Raw genomic sequence first — 16,177 nt, forward strand, 5'->3', positions numbered from 1 at the left:
GTCGGACACGACTGAGCGACTGAATTGAACCGAACACTGACAAAGAAGGAAGTTTATGTTCTGGATACAGCTAGATTCATGTCCCAGATTATGACTATCATTATTAATAGCATTGAGCTAACGAACATGGGCTTCCCTGGTGGCTCAGATGGTAAAGAATCCACCTCATTGTGGGAGACCTGGGTATTCTGTTTCTATAAAACAGAACAAGTAGGAGAGGATGGTGGTCGGGAAAGATAATAGGCAGTGGTGTGAGGCAGATGTGGACTCAAACCCTGGTTTTGCTGATTACTAGCTGTGTAACCTTCAGCAGGTCACCTAACCTCTCTGAATCTTAGCTTTCTTGGCTAGGAAATGGGAAAAAAGTTAAGCATCAATGGACTAGTTGTCTCTGTGTCCCCTCTAGCTCCCAGATTCCCAGATGCTTTGACACTTGCAGGCCCTTCTCAATCCTGTTTGGAACTTGGGGGCTTGCAGTCCTTGTTACGTGGGTAACTGTCCAGCAAGAGACCCTCAATCCTGGGCACCTCTATTTTCTAGGATGGAGTGCAGGCTGCTCATGGGGCAGAAGGGTAGTCAAAAGTAGGGGTGTAATCTCTACCCCAGTGAAGGAACCCAGTTTCCTGTCCTAGAAAAGGGAGCCTTGTGTATCATGGCTAGGTATCTGCAGTACTCTAGGAAATTAGTGATAGCTATTCTTACAAGATTTTTAAAACGAAGTCTCATGAGCACCGGGTCCGGGGAGGGCAGAGGATAAATGGAGTTAAACTGGTAATGAGCTTTCTCATCACGCTTGAAGATGCTCACCTAATCTACTGACTCTCAGTAAGCAATTTAGCCGCCTAATTGGGTTAACCGGTAATTTCCCTTTTGACATCCAGGCTGCTTGATAATTTGGGGGGTAACTGTGATTCTGTTTCATTGTTTCTTTTCCATGTAAATTTCTCACTTTGCCTCTGAGATTAGAGCTGAGAGTAAATTCTCACTATGCCCCAGGCCCACCACGCCTCTTTATGCCTCCAAGCCCTGCTGGAGCAATTGCCTCCACTGGCAACACCTCACTCAGAACCCTCACCTTCAGCACAATCCTGCTCGGCTGGCCTGCAAGCCCAGGTGCATTGTGTGGGTGCGATGGAGGAAAGAGCCTTTGGACCCACAGGGCAGAGTGAACGGCTCCTTCCACAGTCATCCCACAGCTCCTTCAACAATGAACATTAATAGCGAGCAGGTATTAAGGACCAGCACAGACCAGCCGCTTTGCCAAAGCTGTGGTCAGGCTCACAGCAACACTTCAAGGAAGAAAGATGGCATGCTGTTTTTGTACTTTTTATTACTGTGGTAAAACACAGATAACCCTTTCAACCGTTTTTAAGCATACGGTAACGGCGGCATTAAGTGCACTCACTTTGCTGTGTAACCAGAACTATTCCACCATCCCAAACTGAAACTCAGTACCTGCTAAACCCTAACTCCCCGTTTCCCTTCTGCTGGCCCCATGTGGCCACTGGCACACAGTTTTAGAAATGTGGGAACTGTTGCGTAGGGAGGTGAGGTGACGTGCCCAAGGTTTCAGAGCTGGGACCTGGCATGGCCAGGACCTGGGACCAAGGCTCCTCATTAGACGCTGGGACTGTGTCTTTTCCACCCTGCCTGCGACAGACAGAGCAGAAAAGCTGTCATAGCTCTACCTCCTCTCTTGGCTATTTACCAAGATTCTCGATTCTAGAATGATGCCTGGTCCACGGAAGGAGTTCAGTGCAGCTACAGAACAAATCACAGAACGAAACTACTAAAGAGGCACTGCGTCCACCTGACCTTGTGGTTGGAGCGCAAATGCAACCTCTGCTTTCTAAAAGAAACATTTATGGAAGGCCAACTGTGTGCCCTGGCGTGACTCCAGCTTCTCCTTGCTGTGGCCCAGCTCAGCAGGAGGGACCTGAGGGCTGGTTCCACCTGATAGCCCTGAGGGGAGAGATTTGTGTTTACATTACCTAGTCAATTCTGTATTTATTTTGGATATTAAGCAGTGACATAAAAGCTGCTGACATTAACCTTCAGGGGCAGAAATTGGCTTTAATGGACCCCATAAAAGTTATTATTGATGGCAGCTGCCTGCAGCTTCACCATGACCTCAGCAAAAGCCTCCACCACTATCAATACTGTTGACAATTACTATTGACTAATGCAAGGCTGGGCGTGGAGGCAGTCAATGTTCCCGGGGCTGGAAGTTGCTAGGGGGTCACGCTTTGGTGTCCTCAGTTGCTGATTCAAGTAGAGGTGGGCAGAAGGTTCAGCCTATAGTGGCAGAGAGACCTGAGTTCAAACCCAGGCTTGGCTCACCTGCTGAATTACCGGCTGAACAATCCCCAGCCAAGTCAGTAGACCTCTGGGAACCTCAGTTTTCCCATCTGGGAAATGGGAATGCCATGCTGTTTCATGGGGGTTGAAGGCAATGGCCCATGTGCAGTGTCTTAACACATGGTAGGCCCTCAGTTTGGCCTCCTTCTGCCCCTGAAAACTGGCCACACTGAGATGTGTCGGCCAACATGTCCAGTGGTGTCAAGCTCTGTTCTGATGGTGAGATTAGACTTCTCATCACAGATAAAGGAGAAAACTGGGACCGGGAGGATGAGAGAGAGAGGAGAGGAGAGCTCCGGGGAAAGAAGTGCGAACAGGAGGGCCAGGAACACGAGGAGGGCAGCCTCGAAAGAACAGAGACTCCTGCAAAGAGCCCGGGGGCTCCGGCTCAGCTAGACACACGGCTGCAGCACACCCTTCACCTCTGAACCCCAGTCCCTGGCTGTAATTGAGGTTGACGAGAATGTTCTCAACCTCTTTGAGGAATAAAGGGGAGTCACTCCTATGGCTCACTCACATTCAGCATGAGCCACTGTTATTATTTAAACTCACGTACAACAAAGCCTGCTGATGCCAGAGACACACAAGATGTGGGTTCGATCCCTGGGTCAGGAAGATCCCCTGCAGAACAAAACGGAACCCACTCCAGTATCTTTGACTGGTTAATCCCATGGACAGAGGAGCCTGGTGAGCTATAGTCCACGGGGGTCTCAAAGAGTCAGACATGACTGATGGACTGAGCATGCACTCACGTCAGTTAGGTCAACCTGGCCGACAGTGTCATTCAGATCTTCAGATAACAGAGACATGAATATAATTTTCCAACCTGGAGCAAGAGGACAGCGGCAGGGGCACCCAAGGGATGTGTGGGTTTGGAAGTCTAGGCCTGGAAGGGAGGAGGTGTTGGATCTGCCTGCCCATCTTCCCTGAGCATAGGGTAAGAGTGCTGCGGCCCGGCGTGGAGATGGATGGTCAGGAGGCGAGCATGGTGTGGCCAGGGAAGCAAGAAGCCATCCCCCTGTCCCCGCTATCAAAGGCCGAAGCTCTCCAGGCTCGTTGATTAGGTCATTATCACCTAACAGAGGCTTAATTCAGCTGCAATTCAGCTCTCAGGGAATACACAATAATGTGGGTGGTGTGCACTTCATTCTGTCATGACTTTATGGAAAAATGATCATTTGTCACCATGGCGAGAACCTTCCAATGAACAAGCAGCCCGAGTACTTTGCTGCAGAGGAAATTCACGATGACTAGGGCTACAAGGGTAAAGATTTCAGAGTTACACAGGCCCGAATTCAAGTCGTGCTAGCCAGGTGACCTACACAGGTTTCTTAAACCTCTCTGGGCAACATGTTTCTTATTCTGTGCAATGGGGATGATAAAACCTACCCTGGGCAGAGAGGCTGTCCTGTCTCTGCCACCTTCCTTAAGTCTTAGCTGCCAGACCCGAGCAGGACCCTCTTCCATGTGGACCTTGTCCACAGGCTGCCCACTCCCCCAACAAGCTGTAGAGAAAGTAAATGAGACCAGACAGCTAAGCACCTGGTATTGTGCTCGGGGGTCTAATAATCAGCAGCAGGTATTAACTATTATGTTTATAATTTTCCTCTTGTACACCTTCATCTCCAACGTGAGGACTTTGAATCACAGAATCCTACATCTAAAAGGGTCTGCAAGTGATTTGGCTCATTTACTGCCCCCACCTGTTCATTGGAACATTGATTTTATTGGATCTTTTGAGAATAAAGGGTTCTTTATTCTCAGGTCAATTTGGGGGATGCTGCTTGCTAATATATCCATCAGCATGATTAATAACATGTTAAAGGTTCTGAGAAGTCCTGCAGTAAGGAAACTGGTTCAAATTCCTCGAATTCAATGTTTCTTACACTATTTGACCACAGAGCACGCCCTTCTACCCACCCCCACCTTCAATCTAAGAAATATTAGCATTCTCAGAACACCAGGAATGCTGATTTCATTAAAACTGCTTATGTTACAGATGAGGAAACTGAAGTCCTCATCTATAGTGAGAAAGGCTCTACCTTATCCAATGTTACAGTCCAGGCCATTGATGGACCTGAGCCTGCCTGCCTCCTGGTAAGACACCACTTTCTCTGTACCAGCCTCACACATCAAATTCAGTGAGTAGTCAGGAAGAGAGAGGAGGGTTTCTGGCTGGGCTTGGGCCTAAGTGGGAAGGAGGATAAGGGGGTGTGGATGGCTCCCCAGTGCAGAGAGGGCTGGTGGAGTGTCTAGGGAGGGTGAAACTACCAAGTTGGGGTCTGTCACCTGCTGCTGCCCCCGCCCCCCAAACCCAGTGCACAGGGTCCCGAGGAAATACTCCGAGTTCTCCAGCAGCGGGGGCAGAACAAGGATTTGCAATCCTGGGGCTCTTCTCTTTTTGGAGATCACATCTCTCCACTGGACGGTGTCCTTACCTAGACTCCTGCATGATCCCAAACCTGGGACTGTGTTGTGCATATAACTCACTGGAGCATCCTTGTTAGAGGCAAACCTGCCTAAGCCTTCACCACTGACCTGATGTCCACCCTCTCCCCACCCCCCACCCTGGCTCTCCAATTCCCCCCAAATCCTGGGCGGGAATCACACAGGATGCTGCGTTTAGAGCTGGAAACCAGTAGGGGGCACTGGTGTGCAGCTTGCTTCTTCCTGTTCTCACTCAGCTTGCCCTCCCCACGATCCTCCTCCCACATTTGGTGTGGCAGGGGCCAGCAGAACCCTTCACTGGACTTCTGAGAAAAAAAAAGTCCAGCAGGAGCCTCCTCCTCCGTGCGGACCTCTTGCCCAGAGACCCAAGGTATCACAGGAAGAGCTCGCCTCGATGGCCCGCTGCAGGCCTGCGTTCAACTCAGAGTCCCTCCGAGATCTGCCAAGCAAGGTTCGAGAGACAGGCAGAACAGCCTGAAACCTGGCTCCCTTTCCTTCCCCCGCACCAAGGAGGCGCGCGAACAAGCTGTCATCTCTTTCTCCCCCAGCATCTCTCTGGCCTTGGAACAGGGCTGCAGAGATGAGAGTGGACTAGAGTCCAGAGCCAGCACTTCCTCAGATCTGCAGATGAGATCATGGGAAAGCTGGGGGAGAGATGGGAGTTTTAAGCTACTCCAACATGACAGCTCTTGTGTGAAAGCCAGCCTCCCATCAGCAGAAGACCCTGGGGTGCGGCAGCGCCCACGGCAAGTGCCCAGGGTGGCTGCAGGCTTGTGAGCAGAGTTCTGGGGGTGGGGTGGGGCACAGCTGAGGCCACAGAAGATGGGCTGTAGTGGGTGGGTTACGCTGCCCTCTGGCTCCTCCGCTCCATCTACAGGCAGCCTGTAAGCCATAGCCCTGTCCCTTAGGCACCCCCTCATCTGGAAGATAAGAGCAGCAGCCCGTCTCTGGCCTGTCACCCGTGGGTGGGGGCATTTCATGTGACTCTGTGAGAGGGTCTGCCTTCTGACCACTGAGAGCAAAGCAATTTTCCACCGCCTTCACCAGTGCCCCAGGGTAATGGAGCAGAAAATCAACACCGTAATTAAAGCCTGGGGCCTGAAAGCCCTGGCTCATGGCGCGGCTGAGCGGGCCACTCACCAGGCTCCGTGTTCTCGTGTTCGGTGTCGGTGAGTGTGAGGTTGGAGTTGGCCCGGCTGGACAGGCAGGAGCTGCGTCCCGACCGCGTGCTGCGGCCCCACAGCCGCACGGGGTGCTCGGGGGACAGCGCGGCGTCCGCCTCCAGCTCAGCCTCAGAGCTGGCGCCCAGGGAGTAGCCGCAGTGGGGCAGGCCGATGTCTGTGCGGTACAGCGTCCCGTGCGGGGGTGTCACCTCCCCCAGTCCCAGCTCACGCAGGGTGAAGTTAGTGCCTAGGAGGGAAGGCAAGGGAGCTGGGTTAGGGTAATGGTGGGGGTCACCCCCCCAGAGGCCTGACCCCTGCTCCAGGACTCACAGCGGTGGTCAATGCGCAGGCCTTTCCTCCGCATCCTCCCCACCAGCCCAAACCCTCCACACCTTAATGGAAGGCCCAGCTCAAAAAGCTCCTCCTCGAAGTCTCCCTGCAACCTACACTCTGTGCAGAAGTCACTGCTTCTTTCGCTGAGCCCCCTCTGAGAGTCCTCAGCCCTGGGCATTTTGCAGAGCAGAGCTGCTTGAGGGCCTGGCCCCTATGCTGGAGATGGCTTCACTGGGGCAGGGGTGTGGGGGGTGGGGAGCAGGGATTATACCCCATTCATTCCTAAATCCCTGGGCCTAGGGCACAACCCGGGACCCTCACATGTGGCTCAATACACGTCTGTTCAGCTGGACAGAGGGCTTCTGCTCTCCTCGTCCAGGGGCTGGGGAGGGCCTGCCAGCAAGGAGGGCTCCTGAATAAGGCAGAAGCCTAGCCCATGAGATGCCAATGGCTCCCCAGGACCCAACACTCCTTTCTGGCCAGGTCAGGAAGGCCTGGAGCTGGAAAGTGAAGAAGATGGTAATGGGCTGAGAAAAGTGGGCTTTGCACAAGGAAGGAACCTCTGCCCTCTGCTTTGTCAGGCCAGTGGGCTGCGACAGGAGTTAGCAGGCTTTGGAGCAACCCAGGGAGCCAAGCACACAGCCAAGGCTTGGGGCTGCTGACAGGTCTCTTGAGCCTCCCGGAAAGCCTGGAGGTACCCAAGACAGGCCAGGAAGACATGGATGAGGGCAGCTCATTCAGGGATCAGTGTCTGCAGGACAAACGGGATACTAGCTTCCATGGGAAACAGCCTCCGCATTCTGCAGTGTCTATCAGGCATGACTTCTTCCTGATTTCTAACATTCTCATGAGTGTTTTGGGAGACGGGGGAAGGACAGGTGGATGCAGGTACTGAGGACCATACTCCAGTTAAACCACTGATGTGGGAAATGGACTTGCAATTAGGGCGCACCATGTTTCACCCAAGCAAGCTGGCCCTGGGTCTTTCCTGATGTACAGCAATGAGCAGGGTGTGGTTCCTGACTTCACAGAGCTCACAGTCAGTGGGGGAGATACAACCCAGGCCATGATGAAGGGTTAAAGCCCTAAGTAGGGGAGGACGCAGGGAAAGAGTTCTGGGAGCACTGAGGGTGGGAGCTCAGAGGAGACGTCTGTGGATCAGAGCAGATGTGAAGAGACAAGGGGAGGTTGTACGTGAAGGGCACAGCACCCAGGAGCAGTCCTGAAGAGGTCAAGCTGGCAAAGGAAGGGAGAAGGAACTGCTTCGAGGCGGGAGGGGAGCCAGCAGAGATGGCCTTCTCGCCCAGTCGTGGGTATCACTGTTACCAAGGGTCCCTGTGCCTTCCCCCTGCCACCACCCAGGGTCTTGGTCAGTTCTGTGTCCAGTCTGGCACAGAGCACGAGCTCAGCGAAAGTTAGTTAAATAATCAGACAGACACACTCTGGTAGCAAGCACCCTGGGGGGTGGATAAAGGTGGGAGGAGAAAACTTAGCTAACATCATAGGATTTTTGAGGCTAATCCACCTGCAATGTGGAGACCTGGTTTCGATCCCTGGGATGGGAAGATGCCCTGGAGAAGGGAAAGGCTACCTATTCCAGTATTCTGGCCTGGAGAATTCCATGAAGTGTATAGTCCATGGGGTTGCAAAGAGTCGGACACGACTGAGTGACTTGCACAGGGAGACAAAGGGAGGAAGAGAACTTTGTAGGCTGCAGCGCCCATGCCTGCCTACGAGTTGAGAATGCTTCCTGTTTGTTATTTATGAAGACGAGAGCGGCTCCTTCTGGTCCCGGCAGGGCTCACTGAGCTCCACCAAGCACGGCAGCACAGAGTTGGAGGACAGCTTTGACACCACTGGTCGCTTCCCCTCACTGAGACCCAGAGATGGCAACCAGGAGCAGGCAGCGTTTCTGAAGCATCTGCTTCACGCAAGTGTCACTGCTCCATCTACGGTCCTTCTCGTTCTCCCCAACACTCTATAATTAGGAAGCATTGCTGTGACCGCACCATCCAGGTGAAGACAGGATAATAAAAACGGCAGAGTCAGAACTCAAACCAGGTCTGTCTGATGTCAGAGTCTGAGCTGTTAACCACAAATGGGAAAGAGTTGAAGACCCTTTGCCTTTAAAGCACCAGAGGCAGTCTTGCTAACAGGTCAGCTTTCCATGTGGATGGAAGCCTGGGGGAGAGGCCAGCTAGGCTGTCAGGCTCTATGGGTGTGTGTGTGTGGGGGGGTGTCCAGCTCCCCTTGTCTCTGTGATCTTGGTCAAATGAATCATTGAGGTTGTTGTAAAGGTTAACTAACAACATCAGAATGCATATAAATTACATGGCACAGCCCCCTGCTAACCTTGTCCATGGAAGGGGAGCGGACAGGGCAGAATCAGGGAGGGCTGTGTGAACTGTCAGGGACTTATAGGGGCCTACAAGGCATTGAAGAGGCTCTGCAGGCAGAAAAACAGGGATCACTGAGGCACCAGGGTTGCTGCTGCTGCTGCTAAGTCACTTCAGTCGTGTCCAACTCTGTGCGACCCCATAGACGGAAGCCCATCAGGCTCCCCCGTCCCTGGGATTCTCCAGGCAAGAACACTGGAGTGGGTTGCCATTTCCTTCTCCAATGTGTGAAAGTGAAAAGTGAAAGTGAAGTCGCTCAGTCGTGTCCGACCCTTAGCGACCCCATGGACTACAGCCTACCAGGCTCCTCCATCCATGGGATTTTCTAGGCAATAGTACTGGAGTGGCTTGCCATTGCCTTCTCCGAGGCACCAGGGTAGGCAACTTTTATCAGAGCAGGAGTGGGAATGACGAGCAGCCCTGCAGGGCTGGATGTGGGTGGTGGGGTGTGGAAAGACAGGGGATAAAACAGTCCAGAAAGACAAAGACTTGGGGAAAGCCCTCTGGTGTTGAGGAACTCACGGTAGGACAACGGGGAGTCAGCCTCTACTTCGCTCTAGCTGCAGGGCTGAGCGTGGCCCAAAGGCGGCAGCACTGAGTAAAGAGGGGCTGCGGTCAACCCCCCAAGAGAGATAATAGTGGCCGGAACTGGGACAGTGGCTGATGGGATAGAGAAGAGGGATGGATCTGAAAGGTATTCTGGAGTTGGAGGGGTAGGCTCTCGTGACTGCGGTGTGTAGGGATTGAAGAAGAGGGAGTCAGGCACCAAGATATCCCCCCAGGTTACTAAATTCTTAGGTCTTGGATCACCAGCGTCTTCCTCTCAAGGTCAGTGAAAGTCGCTCAGTCCTGTCTGACTCTTTGCGAATTCTCCAGGCCAGAATACTGGAGTGGGTAGACTTTCCCTTCTCCAGGGGATCTTCCCAACCCAGGGATCGAATCCAGGTCTACCGCATTGCAGGCGAATTCTTTACCAACTGAGCTTTGAGGGAAGCCCACTGAGCTAGAAGGGAAGCTCATAGCCTCAAGGTCAGGACAGTGCTTAATGCAGAGAAGCTGCTAAGATATGTTCGCTGAATGAATACATATAGAACAAACAACAAAACCAATAACTAGGACTTACTCAGCACTTGGTGCTATCACACTTACTCCGTAAACGCGTCCTCTCATGAATCCTCGAGACAAATCAGGGCAGTAAAGAGTGCTCACGGCCTCTCACCGGAGAGGCTTGGAGGAGAGCCGGAAACTGCTCAGAATTCAACCCCAGGCAGGCGCTGACACGGAGCCAGCACCTAACCTTCTCATTACGCCCACAAGAGGGGTGAGCAGGCAAATGAATGAACCAAGAGCAGACTACAGCCGAGGCTCTGACCAGAGCCAGGAGGCCAAAATAGCGGAGAGCTGGCGTTCACGGGGAGCGCTCCACCCCTCTGGGCAGCTCACCTGCCGCCACCGTGTAAACCACGTGCGCCCCCTCCAGGCACACCTGTGCACATGCGCGACGCCAGCCCCCCCGGGGGGGCCTCTTCACCCCGCCCCGCACACCTGTGCGCATGCGCGACCAGCCGGGCCCATCACCCCCGCCCCCCGGGGCACACCTGTGCGCAGGCGCATCCTAACCCCCTACCCGCCCTCACCTGAGCGGCAGAACTCCTCGGCCTCCTGCGGTACCAGGTCCTTGACGCGGCTGCCGTAGGTGAGGCGCGCGTCCTGGTCGTAGGCCTTGAGGGTCTCGCTGGAGCTGTAGGACTTCTGCGGGGCCTTGCCCTCCTCGCTGTCGGCCGACGAGCTGGTGTAGCGGCGCTCGGCGTCGCGGCGCCGGGTCAGCGAGCGGTATGGCTTCCTCTCCTTCACGTCCATGGTCTCCGGCCCGCGCTCCTCCACATCCACAAACAGGGTCCTCGCCGCGCTCAGGGCCGAGCGGTCTGGAGCCCGAGAAACCAAAGAAAGGGCGTGAGCTGCGGACCCAGGAGGGAAAGCCGAGCCCGGGGTCCATCCCGGACCTCGCTTCACCCTGGAGCGCTGTGGATGAGAGTCCTCAGGCTCTGCAGACTGAGGGCTCCATGGCCACGGAGCCGCAAGTGGCACAGGGGGAACTTGCACCCAAAGTCGGTAATGATGAACCCTTTCTCGTCCTGCTCAGTGACCTCTCCACCTGTGAAGATGCCCGGAGCCTCTCCTTCAGTGATGGGTACCAAGAAAGCCGACATCGAAGGCCAGGGGGCACCGGTTTTTCAATCCCCTTGGATGGGAATCACATGTGTACAGGGGCCCTGGGACAGGGCCTCACACAAAATAGGGACTTCTTAAGAATATGTGAAATGAACGACTACATTCAGGCACTGCGATAAGCACGTTACATATATTATTTTATCAAATGTCATATGTCCTCAGATGTTTTTATTTTCTCCAAACTTTTCTGGAAATGAGCCAAGGTGTAAGCAACCAATCCACAGTTATCACCACTAGATAATTAATTACCTGCTTATTGTCTCTTTTCTTGCACTAATATGTAAGCACCATGAAAGCAGGGGCCTTAACACTTTTGCTCACTCCTGATTTACTGCACCTAAGGTGAAGCCTGGTGTCTCTCATACATATTTAATAAACCAGCCAACCAATCTCCATCTGACAGATGAGAAAACTGCAATGTCAAACCTCCTCGAAGGTGACTTGGGTGTGAGTATCAAAGCCAAGATGTGAAACCAGGTCTGTTTGACTCTAAAGCCCGAGTTTTCCTATTTTGTTATTCCCAGGTTAAGTCCCCTCCCTCCCACCACACAAAAGTGTCCTTACAGGTAGGCTTGTCCTGGCAACCATGCCAATCAGAGAACTCCCTCACCTCCAGACTTGTCCATCTCATTGGAGGCGCCACAGCACCTGCCATATACGTCTGTGGTGCCAGGGTATCTGATTGATTGGAAGCCCCTCATCGCCCATTCCCTTTTCCTCATCTTGACTATTTTGCCCTAGACTGACATTTTAAAAGCTGTTATGTCACCCTCTTTCTCTTTCCATATGTCTTCCTTTTGCTTTGGGGTCCAAACGTAGCCAGCCCCCTGCAAGAGTGAGGAGGTCAGCACAGGAGGAAAGCAGCATATCCTGCACAAAGTATGATTAGAGCTCTTTTCTGAAACATACAACCTTCTCAGACCTTTCCTTGTTCCACTTTTTATAGCGATATGGGCATACAAAATGTGCTGTTGTGTCACGGTCCTAATGGAGAAGCAACAGGGAAAGAGGTGTCATCAAGGAGTCTCAGTGACCAACAAGGAGGGTGGTAGGTCTGTCCAATGGGGCGGTGGTGTTCAGTGCCTGCCAATGCTGTGACACAGGAGTTTAGGGGCTCTTGTGACTTTTTAAGACAGGCTGGAAATTTAGACTTGAATGTAAAATGTATGATTTTAAAATGTTATCCATTATTATATGTAGGCCAAACTGAACACACTGATGGAAACCACTAGCCAAAACAAAACAGACCCAAGTTCTGCCTCTGATCATGGACATCAGAGGTATCAGCGTCCCTTTGGCCTGAGGATGCACTCTTCCTTCCCAAGTCCCCCAGGGCAGAGCTTAGCTAGGTTCCAGTGCGACCTTTGTCTGTCTTATTAAAGGGCCCTCCGGACCCACTCACATGGGGTCATATGTCCTAACCCATAAAACTGCAGCACTTTCTCTGCAAGAAAACATCTGAGGTTACCACTAGATGCCTTTGGGATTTATCACAGATCCTGAGTGTCTGCTGCGGGCTTCCCTCTACATAGTTCTCCATGATCTTCAAGACTGTAAGTTATCTGTGACTTTACTGGTACCTCAAAGTAACCATGAAGTATATATGACAACTATATTCACCCCATTTTATACACGAGGCCACAATAACCCAGAGCCCCACCATCTCCTCCCAGGGGTATGTGGTGAGCTAGAGGCAAAGCCAGCATCACTAGGCAGACTGCAGTGCCTTAGGGTTATAACTAGAGCCCGTTGAAGTGAATAAGGGACATTTTGGGGGGGGGCAGCTTTCAAAATGGCCCTGGAAATTAGTACTTGGATGAGGGGGGTTGATCCAGCATACACAGAGATCAAATCATCTTCCTGGGGCCTCAGGGCCCTGAGCTCTGCCCTCTTGATGCTAGGTCTCCTGACACAAGCTGTCAAGCAATGATCTTCTGGGCCTGAGGACCAGGACCACAGGGAAGACAGTGGATGATACTTTCTACTCCAGGGTCTGCAAAATATTTCTGTCTAAAGTCCATAATTTGAAAGCTATCTTCCGTTGTGAGTTGATACACAGATATATGTATGCCAGTGTGTTTGTATAAAATGGGAAAAGGATACAAAAGTTACTACCACGAGGGGCAGTGCACTCTCATATTTCCTGTTTCATTCTCTTTCATTTTTTGAAAATGGCTGATTATAACTCTCTAAACTGAAATCATAGCCCAATACTGGCTTTTCACTCAAAGCAGTGGAGGTGATGGAATTCCAGCTGAGCCATTTCAAATCCTAAAAGATGATGCTGTGAAAGTGCTGCACTCAATATCCCAGCAAATTTGGAAAACTCAGCAGTGGCCACAGGACTGGAAATGGTCAGTTTTCATTCCAATCCCAAAGAAAGGCAATGCCAAAGAATGTTCAAACTACCGCACAATTGCACTTTTCACATGCTAGCCAAGTAATGCTCAAAATCCTGCAAGCTAGGCTTCAACAGTATGTGAACTGAGAATTTCCAGACATTCAAGCTGGATTTAGAAAAGGCAGAGGAACCAGATATCAAATTGCCAACATCCATAGGAAAGCAAGAGAATTCCAGAAAAACATCTACTTCTGTTTCACTGGCTACATGAAAGACTTTGACTGTGTGGATCACAACGAATTGTGGAAAGTTCTTAAAGAGATGGGAATACCAGACCACCTTACCTGCCTCCTGAGAAACCTGCATGCAGATCAAGAAGCGACAGTCAGAACCGGACATGGAATAATGGACTGGTTCCAAATTGGGAAAGGAGTACATCAAGGCTGTATATTGTCACCCTGCTTTTTTTTAACTCATATGGAGAGTACAGCATGCAAAATGCCAGGCTGGATGAAGCACAAGCTGGAATCAAGATTGACAGGAGAAAAATCAACAGCCTTGGATATGTAGGTGACACCACTCTATGGCAGAGGTACTAAAGAGCCTCTTGATGAAGGTGAAAGAATAGGAGAGTGAAAAAGCTGGCTTAAAATTCAACATTCAAAAAACTAAGATCATGGCATCTGGTCCCATTACTTCATGGCAAATAGATGGGGAAACAATGGAAAAAGTGACAGACTTTATTTTCTTGGGCTCCAAAATCACTACTGATGGTAACTGCAGCCATGAAATTAAAAGATGCTTGCTCCTTGGAAGAAAAGCTATGACACAGGGTATTAAAAAGCAGAGACATTACTTTGCTAACAAAAGTCTGTATAGTCAAAGCTGTAGTTTTTCCAGTAGTCACGTATGTATGTGAGAGTTGGACCATAAAGAAGGCTGAGTGCTGAAGAATTGATGTTTTCGAAATGTGGTGTTTGAGAAGACTCTTGAGAGTTCTTTGGACTGCAAGGAGATCAAACCAATCAATCCTCAAGGAAATCAACCCTGAATATTCATTGGAAGAACTGATGCTTAAGCTGAAGCTCTAATACTTTGACCACCTGATGCGAAGAGTTGACTCACTGGAAAAGACCCTTATGCTTGGAAAGATTGAAGACAGGAGGAGAAGGGGATGACAGAGGGTGAGATGGTTGGATGGCATTACCGACTCAATGGACTAGAGTTTGAGTAAGCTCCAGGAATTGGTGAAAGACAGGGAAGCCTGGCGTACTGCTGTCCATGGGGTTGCAAACAGTCAGACACGACTGAGCGACTGAACAACAATGGCTCAGCCTAATTTGGATAAGGATTTATGGGGACTGCCACCTCAACTTTGTTCCCTCTGACTCTTTACCTCCAACCCATTACTTCAAGTAACAATAATGATGGTGATGACAATAATAAGCACTTAATTTATTTTAATGTTAATTGGTCACTACTGCTGCTGCTGCTGCTAAGTCGCATCAGTCATGTCCGACTCTGTGCGACCCCATAGACAGCAGCCCACCAGGCTCCTCTGTCCCTGGGATTCTCCAGGCAAGAACACTGGAGTGGGTTGCCATTTCCTTCTCCAGTGCATGAAAGTGAAAAGTGAAAGTGAAGTCGCTAATAGTTCATAATATGAATAATGGCATTATTAATATCCAATATACTATTATATTTAGTAGCTATTACTTATGGAGTGTTTTACTCCATAACTTTTACTATAATTATATGTGATAACATTTTAATTCTCACTTCAATCCAGTGTTATAGGTATTAGAGTTCTCTGTAAAGTACAGATGAGAAATTGTGAGGTATCCTGCCCAAGGGTACATAGCTCTTGAGTGATGGAGCTACAGTTCGGACCCAGGCGACTCAACTCAGCACATGGATAAAACCCCTGAATGGTACAGCCTTTATGGACTGTGCCAGGCCATGCCACTGCCTGCCTTTGTCCCTCTAGCTGCCCTGTGGAGCCTTCCGGATGAATTCCATCTTCTTGGTCAAAATGGAAAGCTCTTCTCCATCTGGCCCACCTTTCTTCTCCACCGTTGAGCCACTTTCCTGGACATTAATTCTGTGGCCTTCACACCTCTGTTGCGTGCCTGCTGCATCAGAGAAAACACAGCTAACTAGATGGTCCATGTTCACGTCTGCATCTCCCCTTGTAGGTTGAAGGCAGGCCTGGCCTCCTGAGTGTTCATGAAATGTCTGCTGAGTGAATGAATAAATAAACTTACTTGGCAGCTACTTTATCCCTTCTTACCAATCTTAAGGGATATAAACTGTGGGTAGTTACATTTAGGCCAAGTGTATTAGGGACAACTAAGATTGAACTAAAGGCATTGCTTGGATGTATTATTTTTAAATTTCAAAGGCAACCTGGGTTTGAAGTATATGTCTACCACTTCTCAGCTATGTGACCTTGGTCAAGTTATTTAACCTCTCTGTACTGCAGTTTCCTTATTAAAATAGTACCAACCTCTTAGGTTGTTCTGAGGATGAAATGAGTTACATAAAGAATACATAAAGAAAAAGGTCCTACTGTAAAGCACAGAGGCCTACATTCAATACCTGTGATAAACCATAATGGAAAATAATATATATGAATATATATAAAAATATATATATATCTGAATCACTTTGGTGTACAGCAAAAATTAAACACAACATTGTAAATCAACTATACTTCAGTAAAATTTAAAAAAAGAAATACATGCTAGTCATTATCATCACCAGAAAAATCCCACATTTTAGTTTTAAAAGGCTCCAGTTAGATGTCAATTATAACTGGAGAGGGAATATCCCCTCAGAAACATATGTTAATAAGTCGGAGACGCAGTCTTGGCTGTTAAACTGGTGGATGACTATGTCTCTTATCA

The 16,177-nt window shown here is 50.2% G+C and overlaps 1 protein-coding gene across 1 annotated transcript in view; it reads right to left on the minus strand.

Moving 5' to 3' along the window:
• The window catches only part of TENM4 (teneurin transmembrane protein 4), a 787,800-nt gene that overhangs the window by 424,110 nt on the left and 347,513 nt on the right, over window positions 1–16,177 (minus strand). Inside the window, exons 4-5 of the mRNA XM_055416091.2 lie at window positions 10,336–10,623; window positions 5,947–6,216 (exon numbers count right to left, since the gene is read on the minus strand). Of these exons, the coding sequence (XP_055272066.2) occupies window positions 5,947–6,216; window positions 10,336–10,623 (558 nt within the window). The remainder of the gene's footprint in view (window positions 1–5,946; window positions 6,217–10,335; window positions 10,624–16,177) is intronic.

This window comes from Moschus berezovskii, chromosome 25 (assembly GCF_049115385.1).
Source record: "Moschus berezovskii isolate FMDL1 chromosome 25, NW_MosBer_1.0, whole genome shotgun sequence".
In the NCBI taxonomy this organism is placed as follows: Eukaryota; Metazoa; Chordata; class Mammalia; order Artiodactyla; family Moschidae; genus Moschus; species Moschus berezovskii.